Source organism: Lolium rigidum, chromosome 7 (assembly GCF_022539505.1).
Source record: "Lolium rigidum isolate FL_2022 chromosome 7, APGP_CSIRO_Lrig_0.1, whole genome shotgun sequence".
Taxonomy (NCBI): domain Eukaryota; kingdom Viridiplantae; phylum Streptophyta; class Magnoliopsida; order Poales; family Poaceae; genus Lolium; species Lolium rigidum.
In genome coordinates this window covers 327,219,645-327,234,845 of record NC_061514.1, presented here as the reverse complement: position 1 = coordinate 327,234,845, position 15,201 = coordinate 327,219,645, and the positions used below count along the sequence as shown (strand labels likewise).

At 43.6% G+C, this 15,201-nt stretch overlaps 1 protein-coding gene across 2 annotated transcripts; it reads left to right on the top strand.

The window, feature by feature from the left end:
* Positions 1–4,753: 4,753 nt before the first annotated feature.
* LOC124674360 (peptidyl-prolyl cis-trans isomerase FKBP19, chloroplastic-like) lies at positions 4,754–9,037 on the top strand. Of its 2 annotated transcripts, none has more exons than XM_047210400.1 (10): positions 4,754–4,958; positions 5,854–5,964; positions 7,174–7,259; positions 7,345–7,395; positions 7,513–7,593; positions 7,725–7,769; positions 8,240–8,295; positions 8,384–8,459; positions 8,538–8,644; positions 8,745–9,037. In XM_047210400.1, the coding sequence occupies exons 1-9, from the start codon at positions 4,769–4,771 to the stop codon at positions 8,634–8,636; spliced, it is 795 nt and encodes a 264-aa protein (XP_047066356.1). In that variant the 5' UTR covers positions 4,754–4,768; the 3' UTR covers positions 8,637–8,644; positions 8,745–9,037. The 2 variants fall into 2 exon arrangements, with proteins under 2 accessions (XP_047066356.1, XP_047066357.1); XM_047210401.1 differs by having other exon boundaries at positions 8,727–9,037.
* Positions 9,038–15,201: the final 6,164 nt, after the last annotated feature.

Genomic DNA, 15,201 nt, shown 5'->3' with positions numbered 1-15,201 from the left:
CTTCATCAACAACCGAACGTGTGACCGAGTACGGAGGTGCTGCCCGTTCGTGGCGCCGGAACCGATCGTGATCAAGATCTTCTACGCGCTTTTGCAAGCGGCAAGTGAACGTCTACCGCAGCAACAAGAGCCTCATCTTGTAGGCTTTGGAATCTCTTCAAGGGTGAGACTCGATACCCCCTCATTACTACCGTCTTCTAGATTGCATCTTGGCTTGGATTGCGTGTTCGCGGTAGGAAATTTTTTGTTTTCTATGCAACGTTATCCTACAGATATCAGGAAACAAGCAATAAAAAGATAGCACAGCAACAACAAGACAAATGGACAAAAGATTACCTTGGGAAGAGGATTGGCAGCGCTGAACGGCGTCACACGGCAAGAAGAAGGGACAGCATCTTTTTTGCTGAGAGATGAAATTTTTCGGACAAGTTTTTCTAAATCCTTGACCTCCAAATTCACCGACAGCCGATCTACGTCTTCGTCGCCAGCATATTTCCAGAGAGGATATTTGCGAGCTTGAAGTGGCTGTACTCTAGTACTAAGAAAGTATGCAGTGATTTGGATACCCGATAATTCTTGGCCGCGAGTATTTTGTAACTCACGGATTCGAGTCATCAAAGTTTCTGTCGACGCCCTTTCTTCTTCGGTGGCCTCTGCGTCCCAGGAACGGCGACGAAAGATTTTCTCTGCGCCATCAAAAGGAGGAATGTTGTCCTCCGCACAGCCATGGTTTTCTTCCTGAATGTACAACCACTTCTTGCGCCATCCCTGAACTGAGTCAGGAAGCTTGACGTCGAAGTAGTCAACAGTGGGACGAACAGAAATTACAACGCCACCTATATTATAGGCGACATTGGGCGAGCCATTACGGCGGCAGAAGAAAATGCGCTTCCATAGCGCCCGGTTAGGGCCGGACGCCAAGGAAGGCCTCGCAAAGTGTGACGAAAATGGAGATATGAAGAATGGAGTTTGGCGTGAGGTGGTGGAGTTGCAAACCGTAGACAAAAAGCAATCCACGAAGAAAAGGATGAATGGGGGCGGACAGACCGCGGATGAGGTGATCGACAAAACATACCCGATACCCCATTGGAGGGGTTGGGTAGCTCTCTTCACTAGGGAAGCACAGCGCCTTGGATTTCTTGCTGATCCCCAGTCTCTTCAACATATTGATGTCTTGGGAGGAAATCTTCGACCTTTCCCACTCCGCCGCCCCAAGATCCGCAGCAGCCATGGAGGATTCCGGTGTGCTATGCCTCGTCAAACGGCGCGGAGGCATCAACAATGGCGCAGGATTTGCAGTGTGGAGGCGAGGAGCTTAAGAGCTTGTGGATCGCATGAGGGAATTCGCAGATGAGAGAAGGAGGACGGCGTGAGCGGAAGTGTCCGAGGAGGAAGAAGATGATCTTATATAGGGGTGCGGTGAAACGACGGACCGTTGGATAAGGAAAATATGTGACAGATGATAGCCACGTGGCAACAGGGGTAAAAGCGTAACTTAATAATGGAGAAGTTACGGTACGTACGCCAGAAAAAGCGGAGGATGTGTGTCCCCCACTTGCACGACGTGTCAAAATAGTGGATCAATTGGGCCCGCATGGCAGTGAGAAAAGACTTGTCACAAATTTTTGATTAATAATCGTGGCTATCGTCAGCAATAACGTCACCTTGAACAGGATAAAAATTCGGCTTAACAGCTGCATTAAAAGGCGACATGAAAAAGTATTCGAGAACTTTTGATCAAATACAAGTTTTTGAACAAATGCTCGGGGGCTACTTTGGAAAAGTGAAGAGTTCAATAAAGACAAGCTGGAAATGGTGTGAGCCTATGATCAAATACAAATATTTGTTCATAGCCTCGGGGGCTACTCCCATCGGGAGCGCTGTTCGCGCACCCGAGAAAATATAAAGCTTCGGGAGAGAAAAGAAAATATAGCGGCATATAGCGTGGAGCCTACAACCAAGCACAAGTCCTTGGCTGTAGCCTCGGGGGCTACTCCCATCGGGAACGCTGTTCGCGTACCCGATGAAATTATAAAAAAAAAGAGAGAGAAAGAAAGTCGGAATGAGAAAAAGAAATATAGAAAAGCAAGAAAGTATATTTCGAGTTATAAATAACTCTGCATATACTCCCATCGGGAGAGCAATATAAGTCATCCGTGACTCGATAAAATGTGCCATTCCATCAGCCGAATAAGCACTCGACAATATATTCTCGGAACGCCGAAGTTGCGATCAATTTCCGAATGCCGCAAAACTTTGCGAAGGTAAGACCCCGGATTTATTCCGTGAGGCGTGGCGCCGTCTCCGACGTCGGTTTGCTACTTTTATCCGTATCAACGGATACGAAGAAAAATCCTAACGGACGCGTTAGGTACCCGATAAATATAGCCGGGACTCGACGGAATGGTAAGACCTTAAGCGGCACCTGTCGAAGTTTACACCGAGTATCCCGAAATCATGTCCGGGGACGTGATTTTGAAGTAGGTTTTTGCGGATTGCCACTAGAGCGAGTTAACTAGTACCCGATCCGTCGGATGAACTAGCCCCAACTACCATTATCCCCTGTACAATATAGAAATTTATATAAAGAAATATAGAAAAGTTTAAGTTGTCGAGTAAAAATAAACGATTGGAGATTTTCCTTGACTCTACGATTCAAGCAAAATCTCGGGGCTACCGACATAGGCATCCCTAATGTGCCTCGCCGAAGATAGTACCCGGGGTTTATTGAAGGCCCACTACTCGAAGAATAAGGAGATTCGGAAGCCCAAGATGTTATTAAGGAAAGTTAGAGTTGTAATAGAAAGTCTTATTTGTAATCTTACGGGATGAGTTTCAAACCTTCCCGGACTTTGTAACTTGTACAGCACGAATCTCTCGGCTCCGCCTCCTATATAAGGGGAGTCGAGGGACGCGAGATCATCGAATCATTGTTTACAAACCCTAGTTTTCATAATCGTCGAGTACTTTTCGGCTGAAACCTTCGAGATCTACTTGCCCTCTACTTCCAACTAAACCCTAGCCTACAATCCATAGGCATTGACAAGTTGATACCTTGTCACATGCCACGTGTTGATTTGAAGTAGACACGTTGGCCAATCTAAAATGGACACGTGGCAGTGGGTTGGGTCGTTTACACTGTCTAGTTTGGCCCATTATGCAGAAAACTACAGCCCATATTGTATTTCCCATGGGTTGGGCCTTCGCTCAGTGATCACGTACGGCCCATTATTACTTAATGCAGCCCATGAATTGTAACTCAATCGTACAGAAAGTAATACCCATATAGTAGGCCCAGTCATTCGGCATCAATAAAAATTGATTATTGCCCACAGGACGATGGCATGCCATTTCGTTTGCACTGTTATGGGCTATCGTGACCCATTTAGGATATACTCCACAAAAAACCCAGCCAAAGAAGACCACTTTACAAAATTCAACTCAACTAATTATTACAACATGTTAACAGTGTCTCTAGCGGCCCACTTGCGTAGAACAAATCGGCCGATAACATTCGGGCCCAATAGTGGCTCGCACGAACAGAGCACTACATGATAAAAATACAGGCGCCTACATATTATTAAAGGTAAAATTCACACTGTATCTATAATATAATACAATCTTAGTTCAATGAGCAGCATAGGAATGATAGTTCAGTTAGCACCACCACATCACCTAACCGTTCAACCGTCGGACACTGCATCACCAGGTCACCATGTTACCTGGGTTAGAATTTCTAACTTTGCTTGAGCATTGTCTTGCTTAACTGCTCAATCCTTGCCCCTAGGCGAAATTATTTGTCTAAGTAGCTTACCAAGACAGATGTTGGACGGGTGAAAGGCTCACACGCCGCTCTGTGACCGGTCGTAGGAGACTATGCCACACATATTTCTTACATGATGCCTATTTTGGGGGATAATCTGACATGAGATCTTATCCTGGATTCGATCTATTTGCGGACCTCCCGTTGCTGAAGGGGTCTTCGCATAGTGGTGGACACTGGCGGGCGATCCAACCCACGTCATATGCGCAAAGAAACCTCGTTGCTAATTATGCTTACAGCGTGAATTTGAAATCATACAGACACAATCGTCTTCAACAATGAACTGCTTTTGGCGACCTTCCTAGTCGACACGATCAAAGTTGTGACAAGTTCTCTTATATTATTTGTTTAGGTTGAGTTGTATAGCATGAGTGTTGGTCCACTTTTAAGATGTGAACGTACAACTTTTTCAATGGATGAATCGAAACACAAAGATTTAGAGAACCAACCTGTGGTTGGATGGTTAGGAGGGCAGTGGCACCCCCAGCCCACCAGAGTTCAAATCCCAGATTTGACACTTTGGTATCTCATAAAGGCGGAATATTCTTCAGTGGGAGGCGACGTTCCCGTCGGCAGACGAGACGCCTCGTGGTGACTTCGTCAATCTCAAGACCTGCCGGATCAATTCTTCAACGCAGTCTCTTGGAGGTGCTCATAGGGGTAGGGTGTGCGTGTGTGCGTTCATAGGGGTGAGTGTGTGCGCGTATGTATGAGCGGCTTTGATTGTACTGTGTTTCGCAAAAAAAAAGAAACACAAAGATTTCCGTGTTTTCGCGAAAAACAGCTGCTAAACGAACGTTCCACGGTCATCCCAGCACGCTCTTGCGGTTGCGGCCGTCGGATGCCCAAACGGACGGATGTGCGCGGCTCAAAACTCCGAATGGATTCTTGGAGCTCCCTCCCTCTTATCCAACTCGAACCCGTGGCTACTCTCCGTCCTTCCCCATGTCATCCCCGGCGTGCCGTCCCGGCCTCCCGGCGCCCCGCCGGCAGGCGACGCTCCTCCTCCAGCCGGCCGCTCCTCCGTCCGTCTCGAGGCGGCCTATCCATCGAACAGGATCTGGGCGCTCCACCTTCGAGGTCTGTTCTCCTGGGGCCTGCCGTCGTCAAACTCGGGTCATCTCTTCTTGCCATGGTAAGCAGCTCCAGCTTTGCCTCAATGGATGGTTCCAAGATTTTTTTGGGGGGCTAAAGTGGACTGTTCTAAGTGTGTTTTGTTAGTACCTGTTCATGCTGATCCTAGTTGAGATCTTCTACTATTGCTTGTGTCACCGGCGGTAGCTTATATTCTACTGAGAATGGATCGTCGAACTCAAACGAATAGCCGGCGCTGAGTGCACTGTGCGCCCTGTCACGGACCATGATATTTCTGTAAAAGATGTCATAATTGGTCTGGTGAAATGCAGTAGTTGTGGTCTGTCTGATCTGACTGATGAAAATACAAAATTCAACTTCCTGTACTTTTGGAACGAGTGACAACTATTAAGTTTCTTTGGTTGGAAAACTCCCAATACAACAATTCGGAGTTCTATGCCAAATCATCATCCAGATTATGTGGAATCAAATGGTGTCCTTGGGAACCATATGTGTACATCATCAAAAACCTGAAATTGTGATAACAAGTAGTCAACAAAGAAAAAGGCGAAAAATAACACTATCCTTGGTGTTGTCATTGGCCGGTATCGACCATTGTGGCACCTTCTGGTCTTGGTTTGAAGCTTGGTCTCTAGCTCATAGACAAGAATATCCTCATGGTCTTTCTTCAAAGACCCTGCCCAGAATTCCAGGACTACAAATTTTGTGGCAGCTTTGTATCATAACATGTGCTTGGATGACCAACTCTTTTTTTACTGGAGAAAGACAATGGTATACTGCAAGATTGTTTTGTTAGACATTACATGTTAAATATCACTTCATGCATAACGAACATGTATTTGAAACTAAATTTTGTTTTCTAAATGCTATTCATTTGATTACGCCTCAAATGGTACTGATCTTGGTTTTAATTTGTTCGTTTACTACTTGCGCAGGTGGTATGATAGAAAGAAGGAGACTACTATTGATTCCTGCAATTACTATAACCATTGGTTCCTTTCAGTACAGTCTGGAGAATGGAGCAGCAAAAGCTGAATTTACTGATAGTGAGTGTTCAATCAATATCCCCTCATTTAAAAATACACAGGTTCTTCCATACTTTAACACATATGCTTTGAACCTACTTGACTTCTTTGTAAACATGGTATGAGTTATCAATAATGCTGAGCTGTCATAAATTTGGGTTGAACATGCTATTTTTACATTGTAGAGGAGATGCTAGTCTTTTGATTATACCTTAAATCTCTCATACCTCAGACCTTGTTCTTACCATATCTTGATGTTATTTTAGTTGGTTGGTCTCTTTGTACTGCAGAACAACCTTTCGACTTAAAAACTCTGTTTAAAATAGCGGGCTATAGCCTATTGCCGCGGAGATTTCTGAAGCTATAAAAGGCTATAGCAGGCTAAGACCATATATTTGATTTGCTAAATAATAGAGAAAAATCCAATATTACGGCAGCATATAAATCGTATATATGATCAATAATTCACAGATACCATAGTAACATTGTCACATAAGAGATGCGCATAACCAAAACATAGTTCACATATAGTTATGTCAAAAACATAGTTCATAGATAGTTAAGGACATAGTTATGTCCAAATATTACAACATCATTAAGTAGTAGCAGTTCATGATATAGTGGTGTTCATAAATTGGACCGCTCTGAAGATTTTGGGTCAAAATTTTTTGGGCCCGTTGAGGGGGAAGAATGCCGCTATTAGGCTAAATTGGGGCTAAATAGTTATAGCCGGGCTATTTGCGGCTATTTCCATTTAGCCTTTAAAGGCTCTAGCTGTAGCCGCGGGCATCGCGGAAGGCTATAGCCGGGCTATAGCGAGCTATTTTAAACAGAGCTTAAAAAACGACTAGGGGCTGATATAGCTTGTGTTCAAGTATACTAGTATTTATTTTTTTCTGTCAAAATCATATAAGCATTCAGATAGGTATGTCTTAGGCACTAAGTCTGCTAGTCTAGCAAGTTGTAAGGCACTAAGACTGCTGTAGCAGTAGCAAATTCCAATTTTGCTAGGTTTGTTGTACAAACCTTCCTACCTCTGTACCAACCTATCCTTCTACCCCTCTGTATATAAACATGTATTCTGTGTGTAAGCTGTAGCTATTGCCCCAGAAAATAACTATCCAGTGAGCTACCTATGTGCGCGTGTGAGAGCAGAGGAATTCTATCTCATATTCACATTCTTAACGAAAATCTGCAATCATGCCTTACTCTTTGATATTACAATTTTAGTGCCAGCGCTTCGTGGGAAGGATTATGGAAAGACAAAAATGAGTTATCCTGATTATACTGAAACAGAATCTGGCCTCCAGTACAAGGTGGTAGCAATGGCATTCAATCCTTTCTACATAATGCTCACACACTCAGATTTGTTAGGTTCAGAATTCTGATGAGAAATTACAGGACTTGCGGGTTGGAGATGGCCCATCCCCAAAGAAGGGGGAGACTGTAGTGGTGAGTTACAAGCATCACATTTGCGTTGGACTGTAGCTAGTTGTAGGATGTTTTCCAGCGTTATTTGCTGTGGTGTGTCAACTGTTATGTTGACTTGGGTTTGTGAATGGGCATCAGGTTGATTGGGATGGATACACAATTGGATACTATGGTCGCATTTTCGAAGCTCGAAATAAGACAAAAGGTGGTTCGTTTGAGGTACACATGCTCCCTGTAGTGAAAAAAAAGAGAGATGAATTCTCAGCTTCCTTTGCATACATATTTGCTCAAGTATAAACTGAGTTATTACTTCAGTTCGCCCAATAGCCCCTTTTTTATTTTCATTGCAGGGTGGTGATAAAGAATTCTTCAAGTTTAAGATTGGATCAGGACAGGTGATTTACTATTTATGCAGTGTGTACCACTCAAGTACTCAAGAACTCGCTCTGCCCTCTGGTTCCTTAATAGTTGTCAGTTTTGGAAGTCAACGTCATATTGAACATACAACTTCGACAAGGAACTTCTCTAGGAATATATTTGTAAAATATCACAAAAATATATATTGTGAAATTATGCATAGCTGTGCATATTGCATGATGTATCCCATCTTAAACACTTTATATAAGGTATTGGTAGTAAGCGTTTTTAAGTGACTTTGTCTGTGCAAAATGACAACTATTGAATTTGAGGGATTAGTTCTCTTACTCTTGAACTAGCTAGTTGTGGTGCATAATGTTCATTGACAATTTTTCATAACCTTATTTACATTTAGGTATTTCCATCTTTGCTCTACTGTATATTCTAAAGCTACTATTTGTTAGTTTGTTACACTCTAACAAATAGCAGTATTAAAAATATCAATTAGGTAATACCAGCTTTTGAGGAGGCTATGACAGGCATGCGTCCAGGTGGAGTTAGAAGGTAAACTCTGACATTTTTTGTAACCACACTTTCTAAATGTATTACTAACACAAATTTTAATGGTATTATCGATGCTCACACACTTCAGGATAATAGTACCACCGGATATTGGATATCCTGACAATGACTTGAACAAGTTAGGCCCAAAACCAACAACATTCTCGGTAATATATTTCCCTGAAATTACAAAAAAACTCGATATTTTTATGATTAGATCGCATAACACCTTTTTTTTCTTGCAGGGACAAAGGGCTCTAGATTTTGTTCTAAGGAATCAAGGGCTAATAGATAAAACTCTCCTGTTTGACATTGAGCTTATCAGGATAGTTCCAACTCAATAGTACAGGAGGTAACTCCATTTGCCTGGAAGTAAATCTGCCTTGTACCATTTTCTCGATCTCTTGTCTGGCGCAACTCAATTAATTTGTTAGGCACATGGGCCATTGCAGGGTAATTTGGATAACCTTTTGAAGGAAAGAAGCGTAACTTTTTGAGCATTGAATCAAATCTTTGGATGATCATTGGATATGTAAATGTTTAATATATATATATATATACTTGAGTATCAACACAAAATAATCATCGAGATCATGCACCCATCTGTTGTTTACTCGGAAAATATTAAGAAGGAATGTAAAGTGCAACCGGAAAGATCCAGTCTATTAGTGAAATAGGCCACTTGTAGACACACTCTGATCTGTCCAAATTATAGCAGCAAGTATAGAACAAATTTTCTCTGAAATTCTCATTTGATCTTTGTTTGGTTTGTCTCATGTCCATCTTATGCTGTGTTTTACACATGGATATGATGACGCGATTTTTTCCAAAGTTGTGTGTGATTCATGTAGCTTGTGGAATTTATGTGTAAAAAAAACATTTAACTCTGTCAATGGGAGAAAGTAAGTACCTGATATCAAAATTGGCCCCAAAAGTAATATTCAAGCTTTGGATCGAGTTCTGGATTTTCCACTTCTGTGTTGTGGTCTAGATAAGTTGTTGACAGAAGGTTTGACCTTCCCTGGCTAGCTTTCCTTTTTTTCCCACAGGGTTGAGCTTCTGAGCTTTATATCATTTGGTCTAAGGTCCTATTTATCCTAGATCACATTTGTGCATGTATGGTGAAAAGTTGTTGCTTGCTTTCTCTTATGTTTATTCACATATTTGCTGATGCTTGGGTCCACACACATTAAATATGGATGCTTGTGCTTATACAGTGTGTCAAACAGTTCTTTGAGTAACTCCTCATACCACATATGTCAATGACAACACAACAGTCTAGCACCATGATGCTCATGTGTTACCCAACAATCCAACATAACATTAGAATGGCGTGTTCATTGCACCCAGCCACCCAGGACTCCTCTTATTTGAAGCAGTGACAACATATGTCAGTGACAACACAACACTCCAGCTCCAATGCATATCACATATCAATATAAATGCCACCATGTGTTAACGGTGCTAGCACAACATGTTATGTTCACAAATTGCAAGAACATGGACTTCGACAATGTCATCGAAGCACACAGAAGAATTGGTGGGATTAGGAAGCATCAAGATAATTAACAGTGCTGATGGGGTTCTCACAGCTAGAGAGCATTGGATTTATTGTCCGCAAATATTATCTGCAACTCCCATATGATATTCTGCTTCACCAAATTGCCCTTCTATGCAGTGCGATGGGGAGTCTAGAGAGACCGTGTAGACGAGAAATTTGTCGTGATCAGTAGTAACTAGATGAAGTGAGAACATGTCTCAATTTTAAAAAAATCCCTAGATTTTGTCCTCGTTCTGAATGTGTGTTTATTGTGAGTTTGTGTAGGAGCCTAGTTCATGTAAAACCCTAACGAAACTAAGTGTATGGATTGAAACATGCATTATTGCAATGACAGACGATCGATGATGTTCAACTGGAAATAACATGTCATGCATTAGGTTGATTGCTGAAAGTTTTCCACTCCATTTTGTTCTAGATAGATGGGTGGCCCTACTTTGACCGTGTCTGGCTGTAGTGCTCTCAATTCTTAGCTTTGCGACCTTATTAACTTGGTGTTCGGACCTTCTCATGAGTAGTTCATCTTTGTCCCTGAATGGTGAAGTTGTTGCCCTCTATCTTGTAGCTCATTGGAACATTTGTTCATGCTAGAAAGTATTTTGCAAGGAACTCCTTTTTTTTGTAACAAGCCTAGGAACTTCATCAATTAGCACATGCACAACACTCTGATACCATAATGACCGTTTGATAATAAATACTCCGTAGTATAATATATCAGGCTGGCAAGTTCTTCTGCGCCACATGAGCAAGCACATTACTCTTCTTATTAAAAGCTGTGGGCTACAATGCATATGGCATACCAATATATATGCTCTAGGTTTTTAAGCATGTTAGCAAAATAGCCTATGTTTATGGCAGGAACTTGATGTCCCTTCCTATGGTATGTTGTAGAAGCACACACAATACATGGTGGGGGTTAGGAAGCATCAGGATAAGTAGAGCCACATCTCGCGCCTCTTTGGCTAGAAAGCATGTGATGGATTCAACGAGATCCAGCATTTGAACTCAAGTGTGTTAATTTGTTTCCACTAAACGCTACATCTAGACTTGCCAATATATATATGGTAGGTGGGATTCTGGACGATTTGGGTCGCGTACTATTTGGTTCATCCCACACAAATTGCAGCAAAGCCATTACAAGATGACCAACGGGTCGTAGTTGTTTGCTTGAGGTATCCTCGCAATTAGACGTCCCATGGTTCATTGCTCACACTAAACCGCTTCGAAGTGAGATGGGTGGGCCTTGGTTGGATTGCTGGATTGGTAACACTAAACCGCTCTAGTTTAGTCAATAGAGTTGAAAAATTATGAGGGCAAATACCTTTTGCTGTACTTTTGCTATTGGTCTGAACATTTAATGGTAACCTCTTGATCTGAAGCTGTAGTGATGTTAGCTCATGGAGTAAATACTTTGTGCTGCCAGCTACTGCTATTGTCAGTTTTCCATTTTTTTTCCCGAAAGTTCTGGCATTTGCATCAATCAATGCACACAAACTTATTTATTTATTCATAGATTTAAAAATTCATAAGTTTACAATCATGAATCAGAGAGGGTGATACATGTATCAACCATCTAAAAATGAAAAACAACACAAAGCTATTCATTATGCAGCCTACTAATATAGCTGCCTAATAGCCTAGAAATAGTTGTAACCGTTAGCAGCCGGTTGCACCCAGCAACCATTATCTCTCACCGATGCACCAGGAGAAGGTAGGCTCATTGCTGAATTCAATGCGCTGCTCTTCGGATAACCTGCAATTTTTTTGTTCCCATGTGTCTATTAAAAATAATGTTATTTCTACTAGGTCAAATGGACCAACATAAAGCTACTACATCAATCTGTATCTAGGTCTATCATTCTTTTGTACTCAATTAAGCCAATTACCAAACATACTAGTAATATTAGCGGGTGGCGGTATGTTGTAAGTAAAATATATCATGCGCCAAACGATTTTAGCAAAATGACATGAAAGGAATAAATGTTGTACAATTTCTAAAGAATCACAAAAACAACACTCTTGACACCCATTCCAATTGTGTTTGACCAAATTATCTTTAGTGAGAAACACCTTGTTATTAAGGAACCAAGTGAAAATTTTAATTTTAAAAGAGATTTTTAACTTCCGCAAATATTTACGTAAAAATTTAGTATGACCATTCATTAAGTCTAGGTACAATGATTTAACCATAAAGTTCTTCGACTGAGTAAGTTTCCAAATAAACGTCTAGGTTACTCGATAGCTGCACCGCCATGAGCCGTTGGCATAAGTGGATCCATTGATTCCATTTATCCTCATTGAAAGGCCGTCTACAACTAGTAAGAAGCGGTGTTTGAGCTAACACAGTAGCAACCAAAATATTTTTTTGATGTACAATGTTATGTAACGACACGTATTGCTGCACTAAGGAAGTATCCCCAACCAAATATCCTCCCAAAAATGAACTGAAGATCCATCTCCTATCTTAAAATAACCCCTGCTGAAAAAAACACTTTTAATGAGTCCTTTCCAGAAAGGGGAGTCACTAGGTTTAACTTCCACTTGAGATAATGTTTGATTCTTCACATATTTGTTATGCAACAATTGTTGCCACATTACCTCCTCGGAGAGTATTTTAAACAACCACTTACTAAGTAAATATTTGTTTTCTAGTTCTAGAACCTCGATACCTAAGCCCCTTGGTCTTTAGGCCTACCTACCATATTCCATTTTGTAAGCCTATTTTTTTTCTTTGTGATAAGGGGTGGCCCGATCTTCTCAGTAAGCAACGGTGGTGATGATGACCACGGGCTGATTGCAGCGGAAGTAACTTGATGAAGTGGATGATAACTTGTATGACTCAACGAGATCTCTCGATTGGTCCATGTCGCCAATGCAACAGCTCTCAACCCTGCAAGATATTCGCAACTCCACACACTTGCGCACGTAGCCGCCGACCACGAAGCGGTAAGTTGCAACCTCCTAATTCCCAATGGAACAGCAGATCACACAAGACTTTCAGATCTACACCAAATCAAAGCAATATGGTGTAGGGATTCAATAGTTTTGCATAGCAGACAACTAAGAACTAGGGTTTATCTTAAACGTGGTCTAAACCTAATTGAGGGCGTCCTGGGCACTTAGGGATTCAGGACGACCTCGGGTCGAAAAGATACAAAAATAACCGATCCAGAATAGATCTGGTCGAGACAGACTCGGACTCGGCCGGCCTAGGGGCCGGTCAACCGGGCCTGGGACCGGCCGGTCCGTTTGGACCGGGCCTAGGACCGGATGGCGACCGGGCGGGCGTCCAGGCTTACTGGATACGCCCCGGCTGGCACAAGCGTGGGACCCGGTTTGGACCGGGCTGATCCGGCGTGGTAGCCGATCGGACCGGGCTCAGGGCCGGTGGCCCGGCGGCACGGCCGGTTGACCGGGCAGGCGCCGGCTCGAACATCTCCTCCTCTCGCGCATGCCTCCCGCTCCTCCCTCGCGTGTCCATGGGATGTCTTCATGTCCAGCTCCATGTCCAGCTTCTTGTCCAGCTGTTCCTCTCCTCCTCGTGTGATGCTTGGTTCCTCTTCATACCTGATCATACATAAGTAATACCACTACAAGAAAAGTTCTGATAGACAACGTCTCAAAATCGTCCGCTAAGGGGTATTTTTCGTCGCCTATGGGCCTAACCCGACGATATGGGTTCTGTTGTCGAAACTGCGTCACGCAAAGTCCTACGACGATTTTTTCGGTCCGTCGTGCTTGGGCGCCCTTCCGCCACGGAAAATCGGACCGTTGCAGAAGTGTTTCCGGGAGCCCGTTGACCGCCGACGTCATGCAAACCGACACGTGGCGGACGCCGTTAGCGGCGGTTAACGGCGTTAACCGTTGAAACCCCGTGGTAGATGGTAGGCTCACACGAGGCCTCGCCACGTCTTAAGCGGGCCGGCCCATTAAGTTTGCGGGCCGGGCCAGCCGACTTAGTTTGACCGGTCAACTATATAGTCGGGCTCGGTCCATTAGTTACGTGGGCCGGGCCTAACCTCTAAGGTTGATCGGGTAAAAACATTAATGGGCCGCCCACTAAGCATGTGGGCCGGCCGAATGCACTCGTTTGACCGGTCAACGAGGCAAAAGGGCTGGCCCACAAAACATGTGGGACCCACTTTCCGTTATCGGGCCGGCCCATTTACCAAGTGGGGTCCACCTTAAAGCAAGTGGTCGGCCCAAGAAGTTATTGGGCTAGCCCAGTTAGCATGTGGGTCCCACTTTCTCGCTATCGGGCCGGCCCATTTAGTACGTGGGGTCCACATTAGATCAAATGGGCCGGCCCACCAATCCAATGGGCCGGGCCAAAAGCACGAGTGGGTCCCACTTTCCGTTAATGGGCCGGCCCATTTAGTATGTGGGGTCCACCATATAGCAAGTGGGCCGGCCCAACAAGATAGTGGGCCGGGCCAAAAACACAGGTGGGTCCCACTTTCCAGTTAAAGGGCCGACCCATTTAGTATGTGGGGTCCACCATATATCAAGTGGGCCGGCCCAACACGCTAGTGGGTCGGGCCAAAAACACAGGTGGGTCCCACTTTCCTCTTAAAGGGCCGGCCCATTTAGTATGTGGGGTCCACCATGTAGCAAGTGGGCCGGCCCAACAAGATAGTGGGCCGGGCCAAAAACACAGGTGGGTCCCACTTTCCTCTTAAAGGGCCGGCCCATTTAGTATGTGGGGTCCACCACAAAAGCAATTGGGCCGGCCCAACTAGTTAGTGGGCCGGCCCAGTAGTGGGTGGGGTCCACCTTAAAGCAAGTGGGCCGGCCCAATTAGAGTGTGGGGTCCACCGTAAATCAAGTGGGCTAGCCCAATAAGTAAGTGGGCCAGCCCGTTTAGTTGCTGTTTATATGCCGGCATAATAGGCGCTTTAGGATTTTGCGGGCCGGCACATATGTGATTTCGGTTAATTGGGCCGTTTAAGGGATGGGAATTCGTGATTTAGATACTGAGAATATTTACGCAGCAATGATTTCTGTCGGATAGCCTCACTTACCACAAGCAACAAAGAAAAAATGCGCGAAAGAACTATAAAAACTAACTAAATATTACATCAGCTGGCACGGCTTTGAAAAAATATTACGGAACCCGGAGAAATTGAATGGTAATTAAACCTAGCAATACAATGAAGCGATCCCGGCAATCTTTTAAGTTGTCCATGCAGCACCTATATCTGAAACAAAGACATTACAAGTTAAGACAGCAACAATGTAAAGGCAAAGACACTACAATATTGTTTGCCAAAGAATTTGGAACTCATCATTTCGTCGTTATAATAAGATCATTGTAATGCGCACAATAAGCAAACAAAGAGCGCATGCCGCAT

Coding starts and splice junctions, on each gene's coding strand:
- LOC124674360 (XM_047210400.1), top strand. CDS start 4,769: ATGTCATCCCCGGCGTGCCGTCCCGGCCTCCCGGCGCCCCGCCGGCAG. Junction 7,396..7,512: donor AGAAGGGGGAGACTGTAGTG/GTGAGTTACAAG, acceptor AATGGGCATCAG/GTTGATTGGGATGGATACAC. Junction 8,296..8,383: donor CGTCCAGGTGGAGTTAGAAG/GTAAACTCTGAC, acceptor CACACACTTCAG/GATAATAGTACCACCGGATA.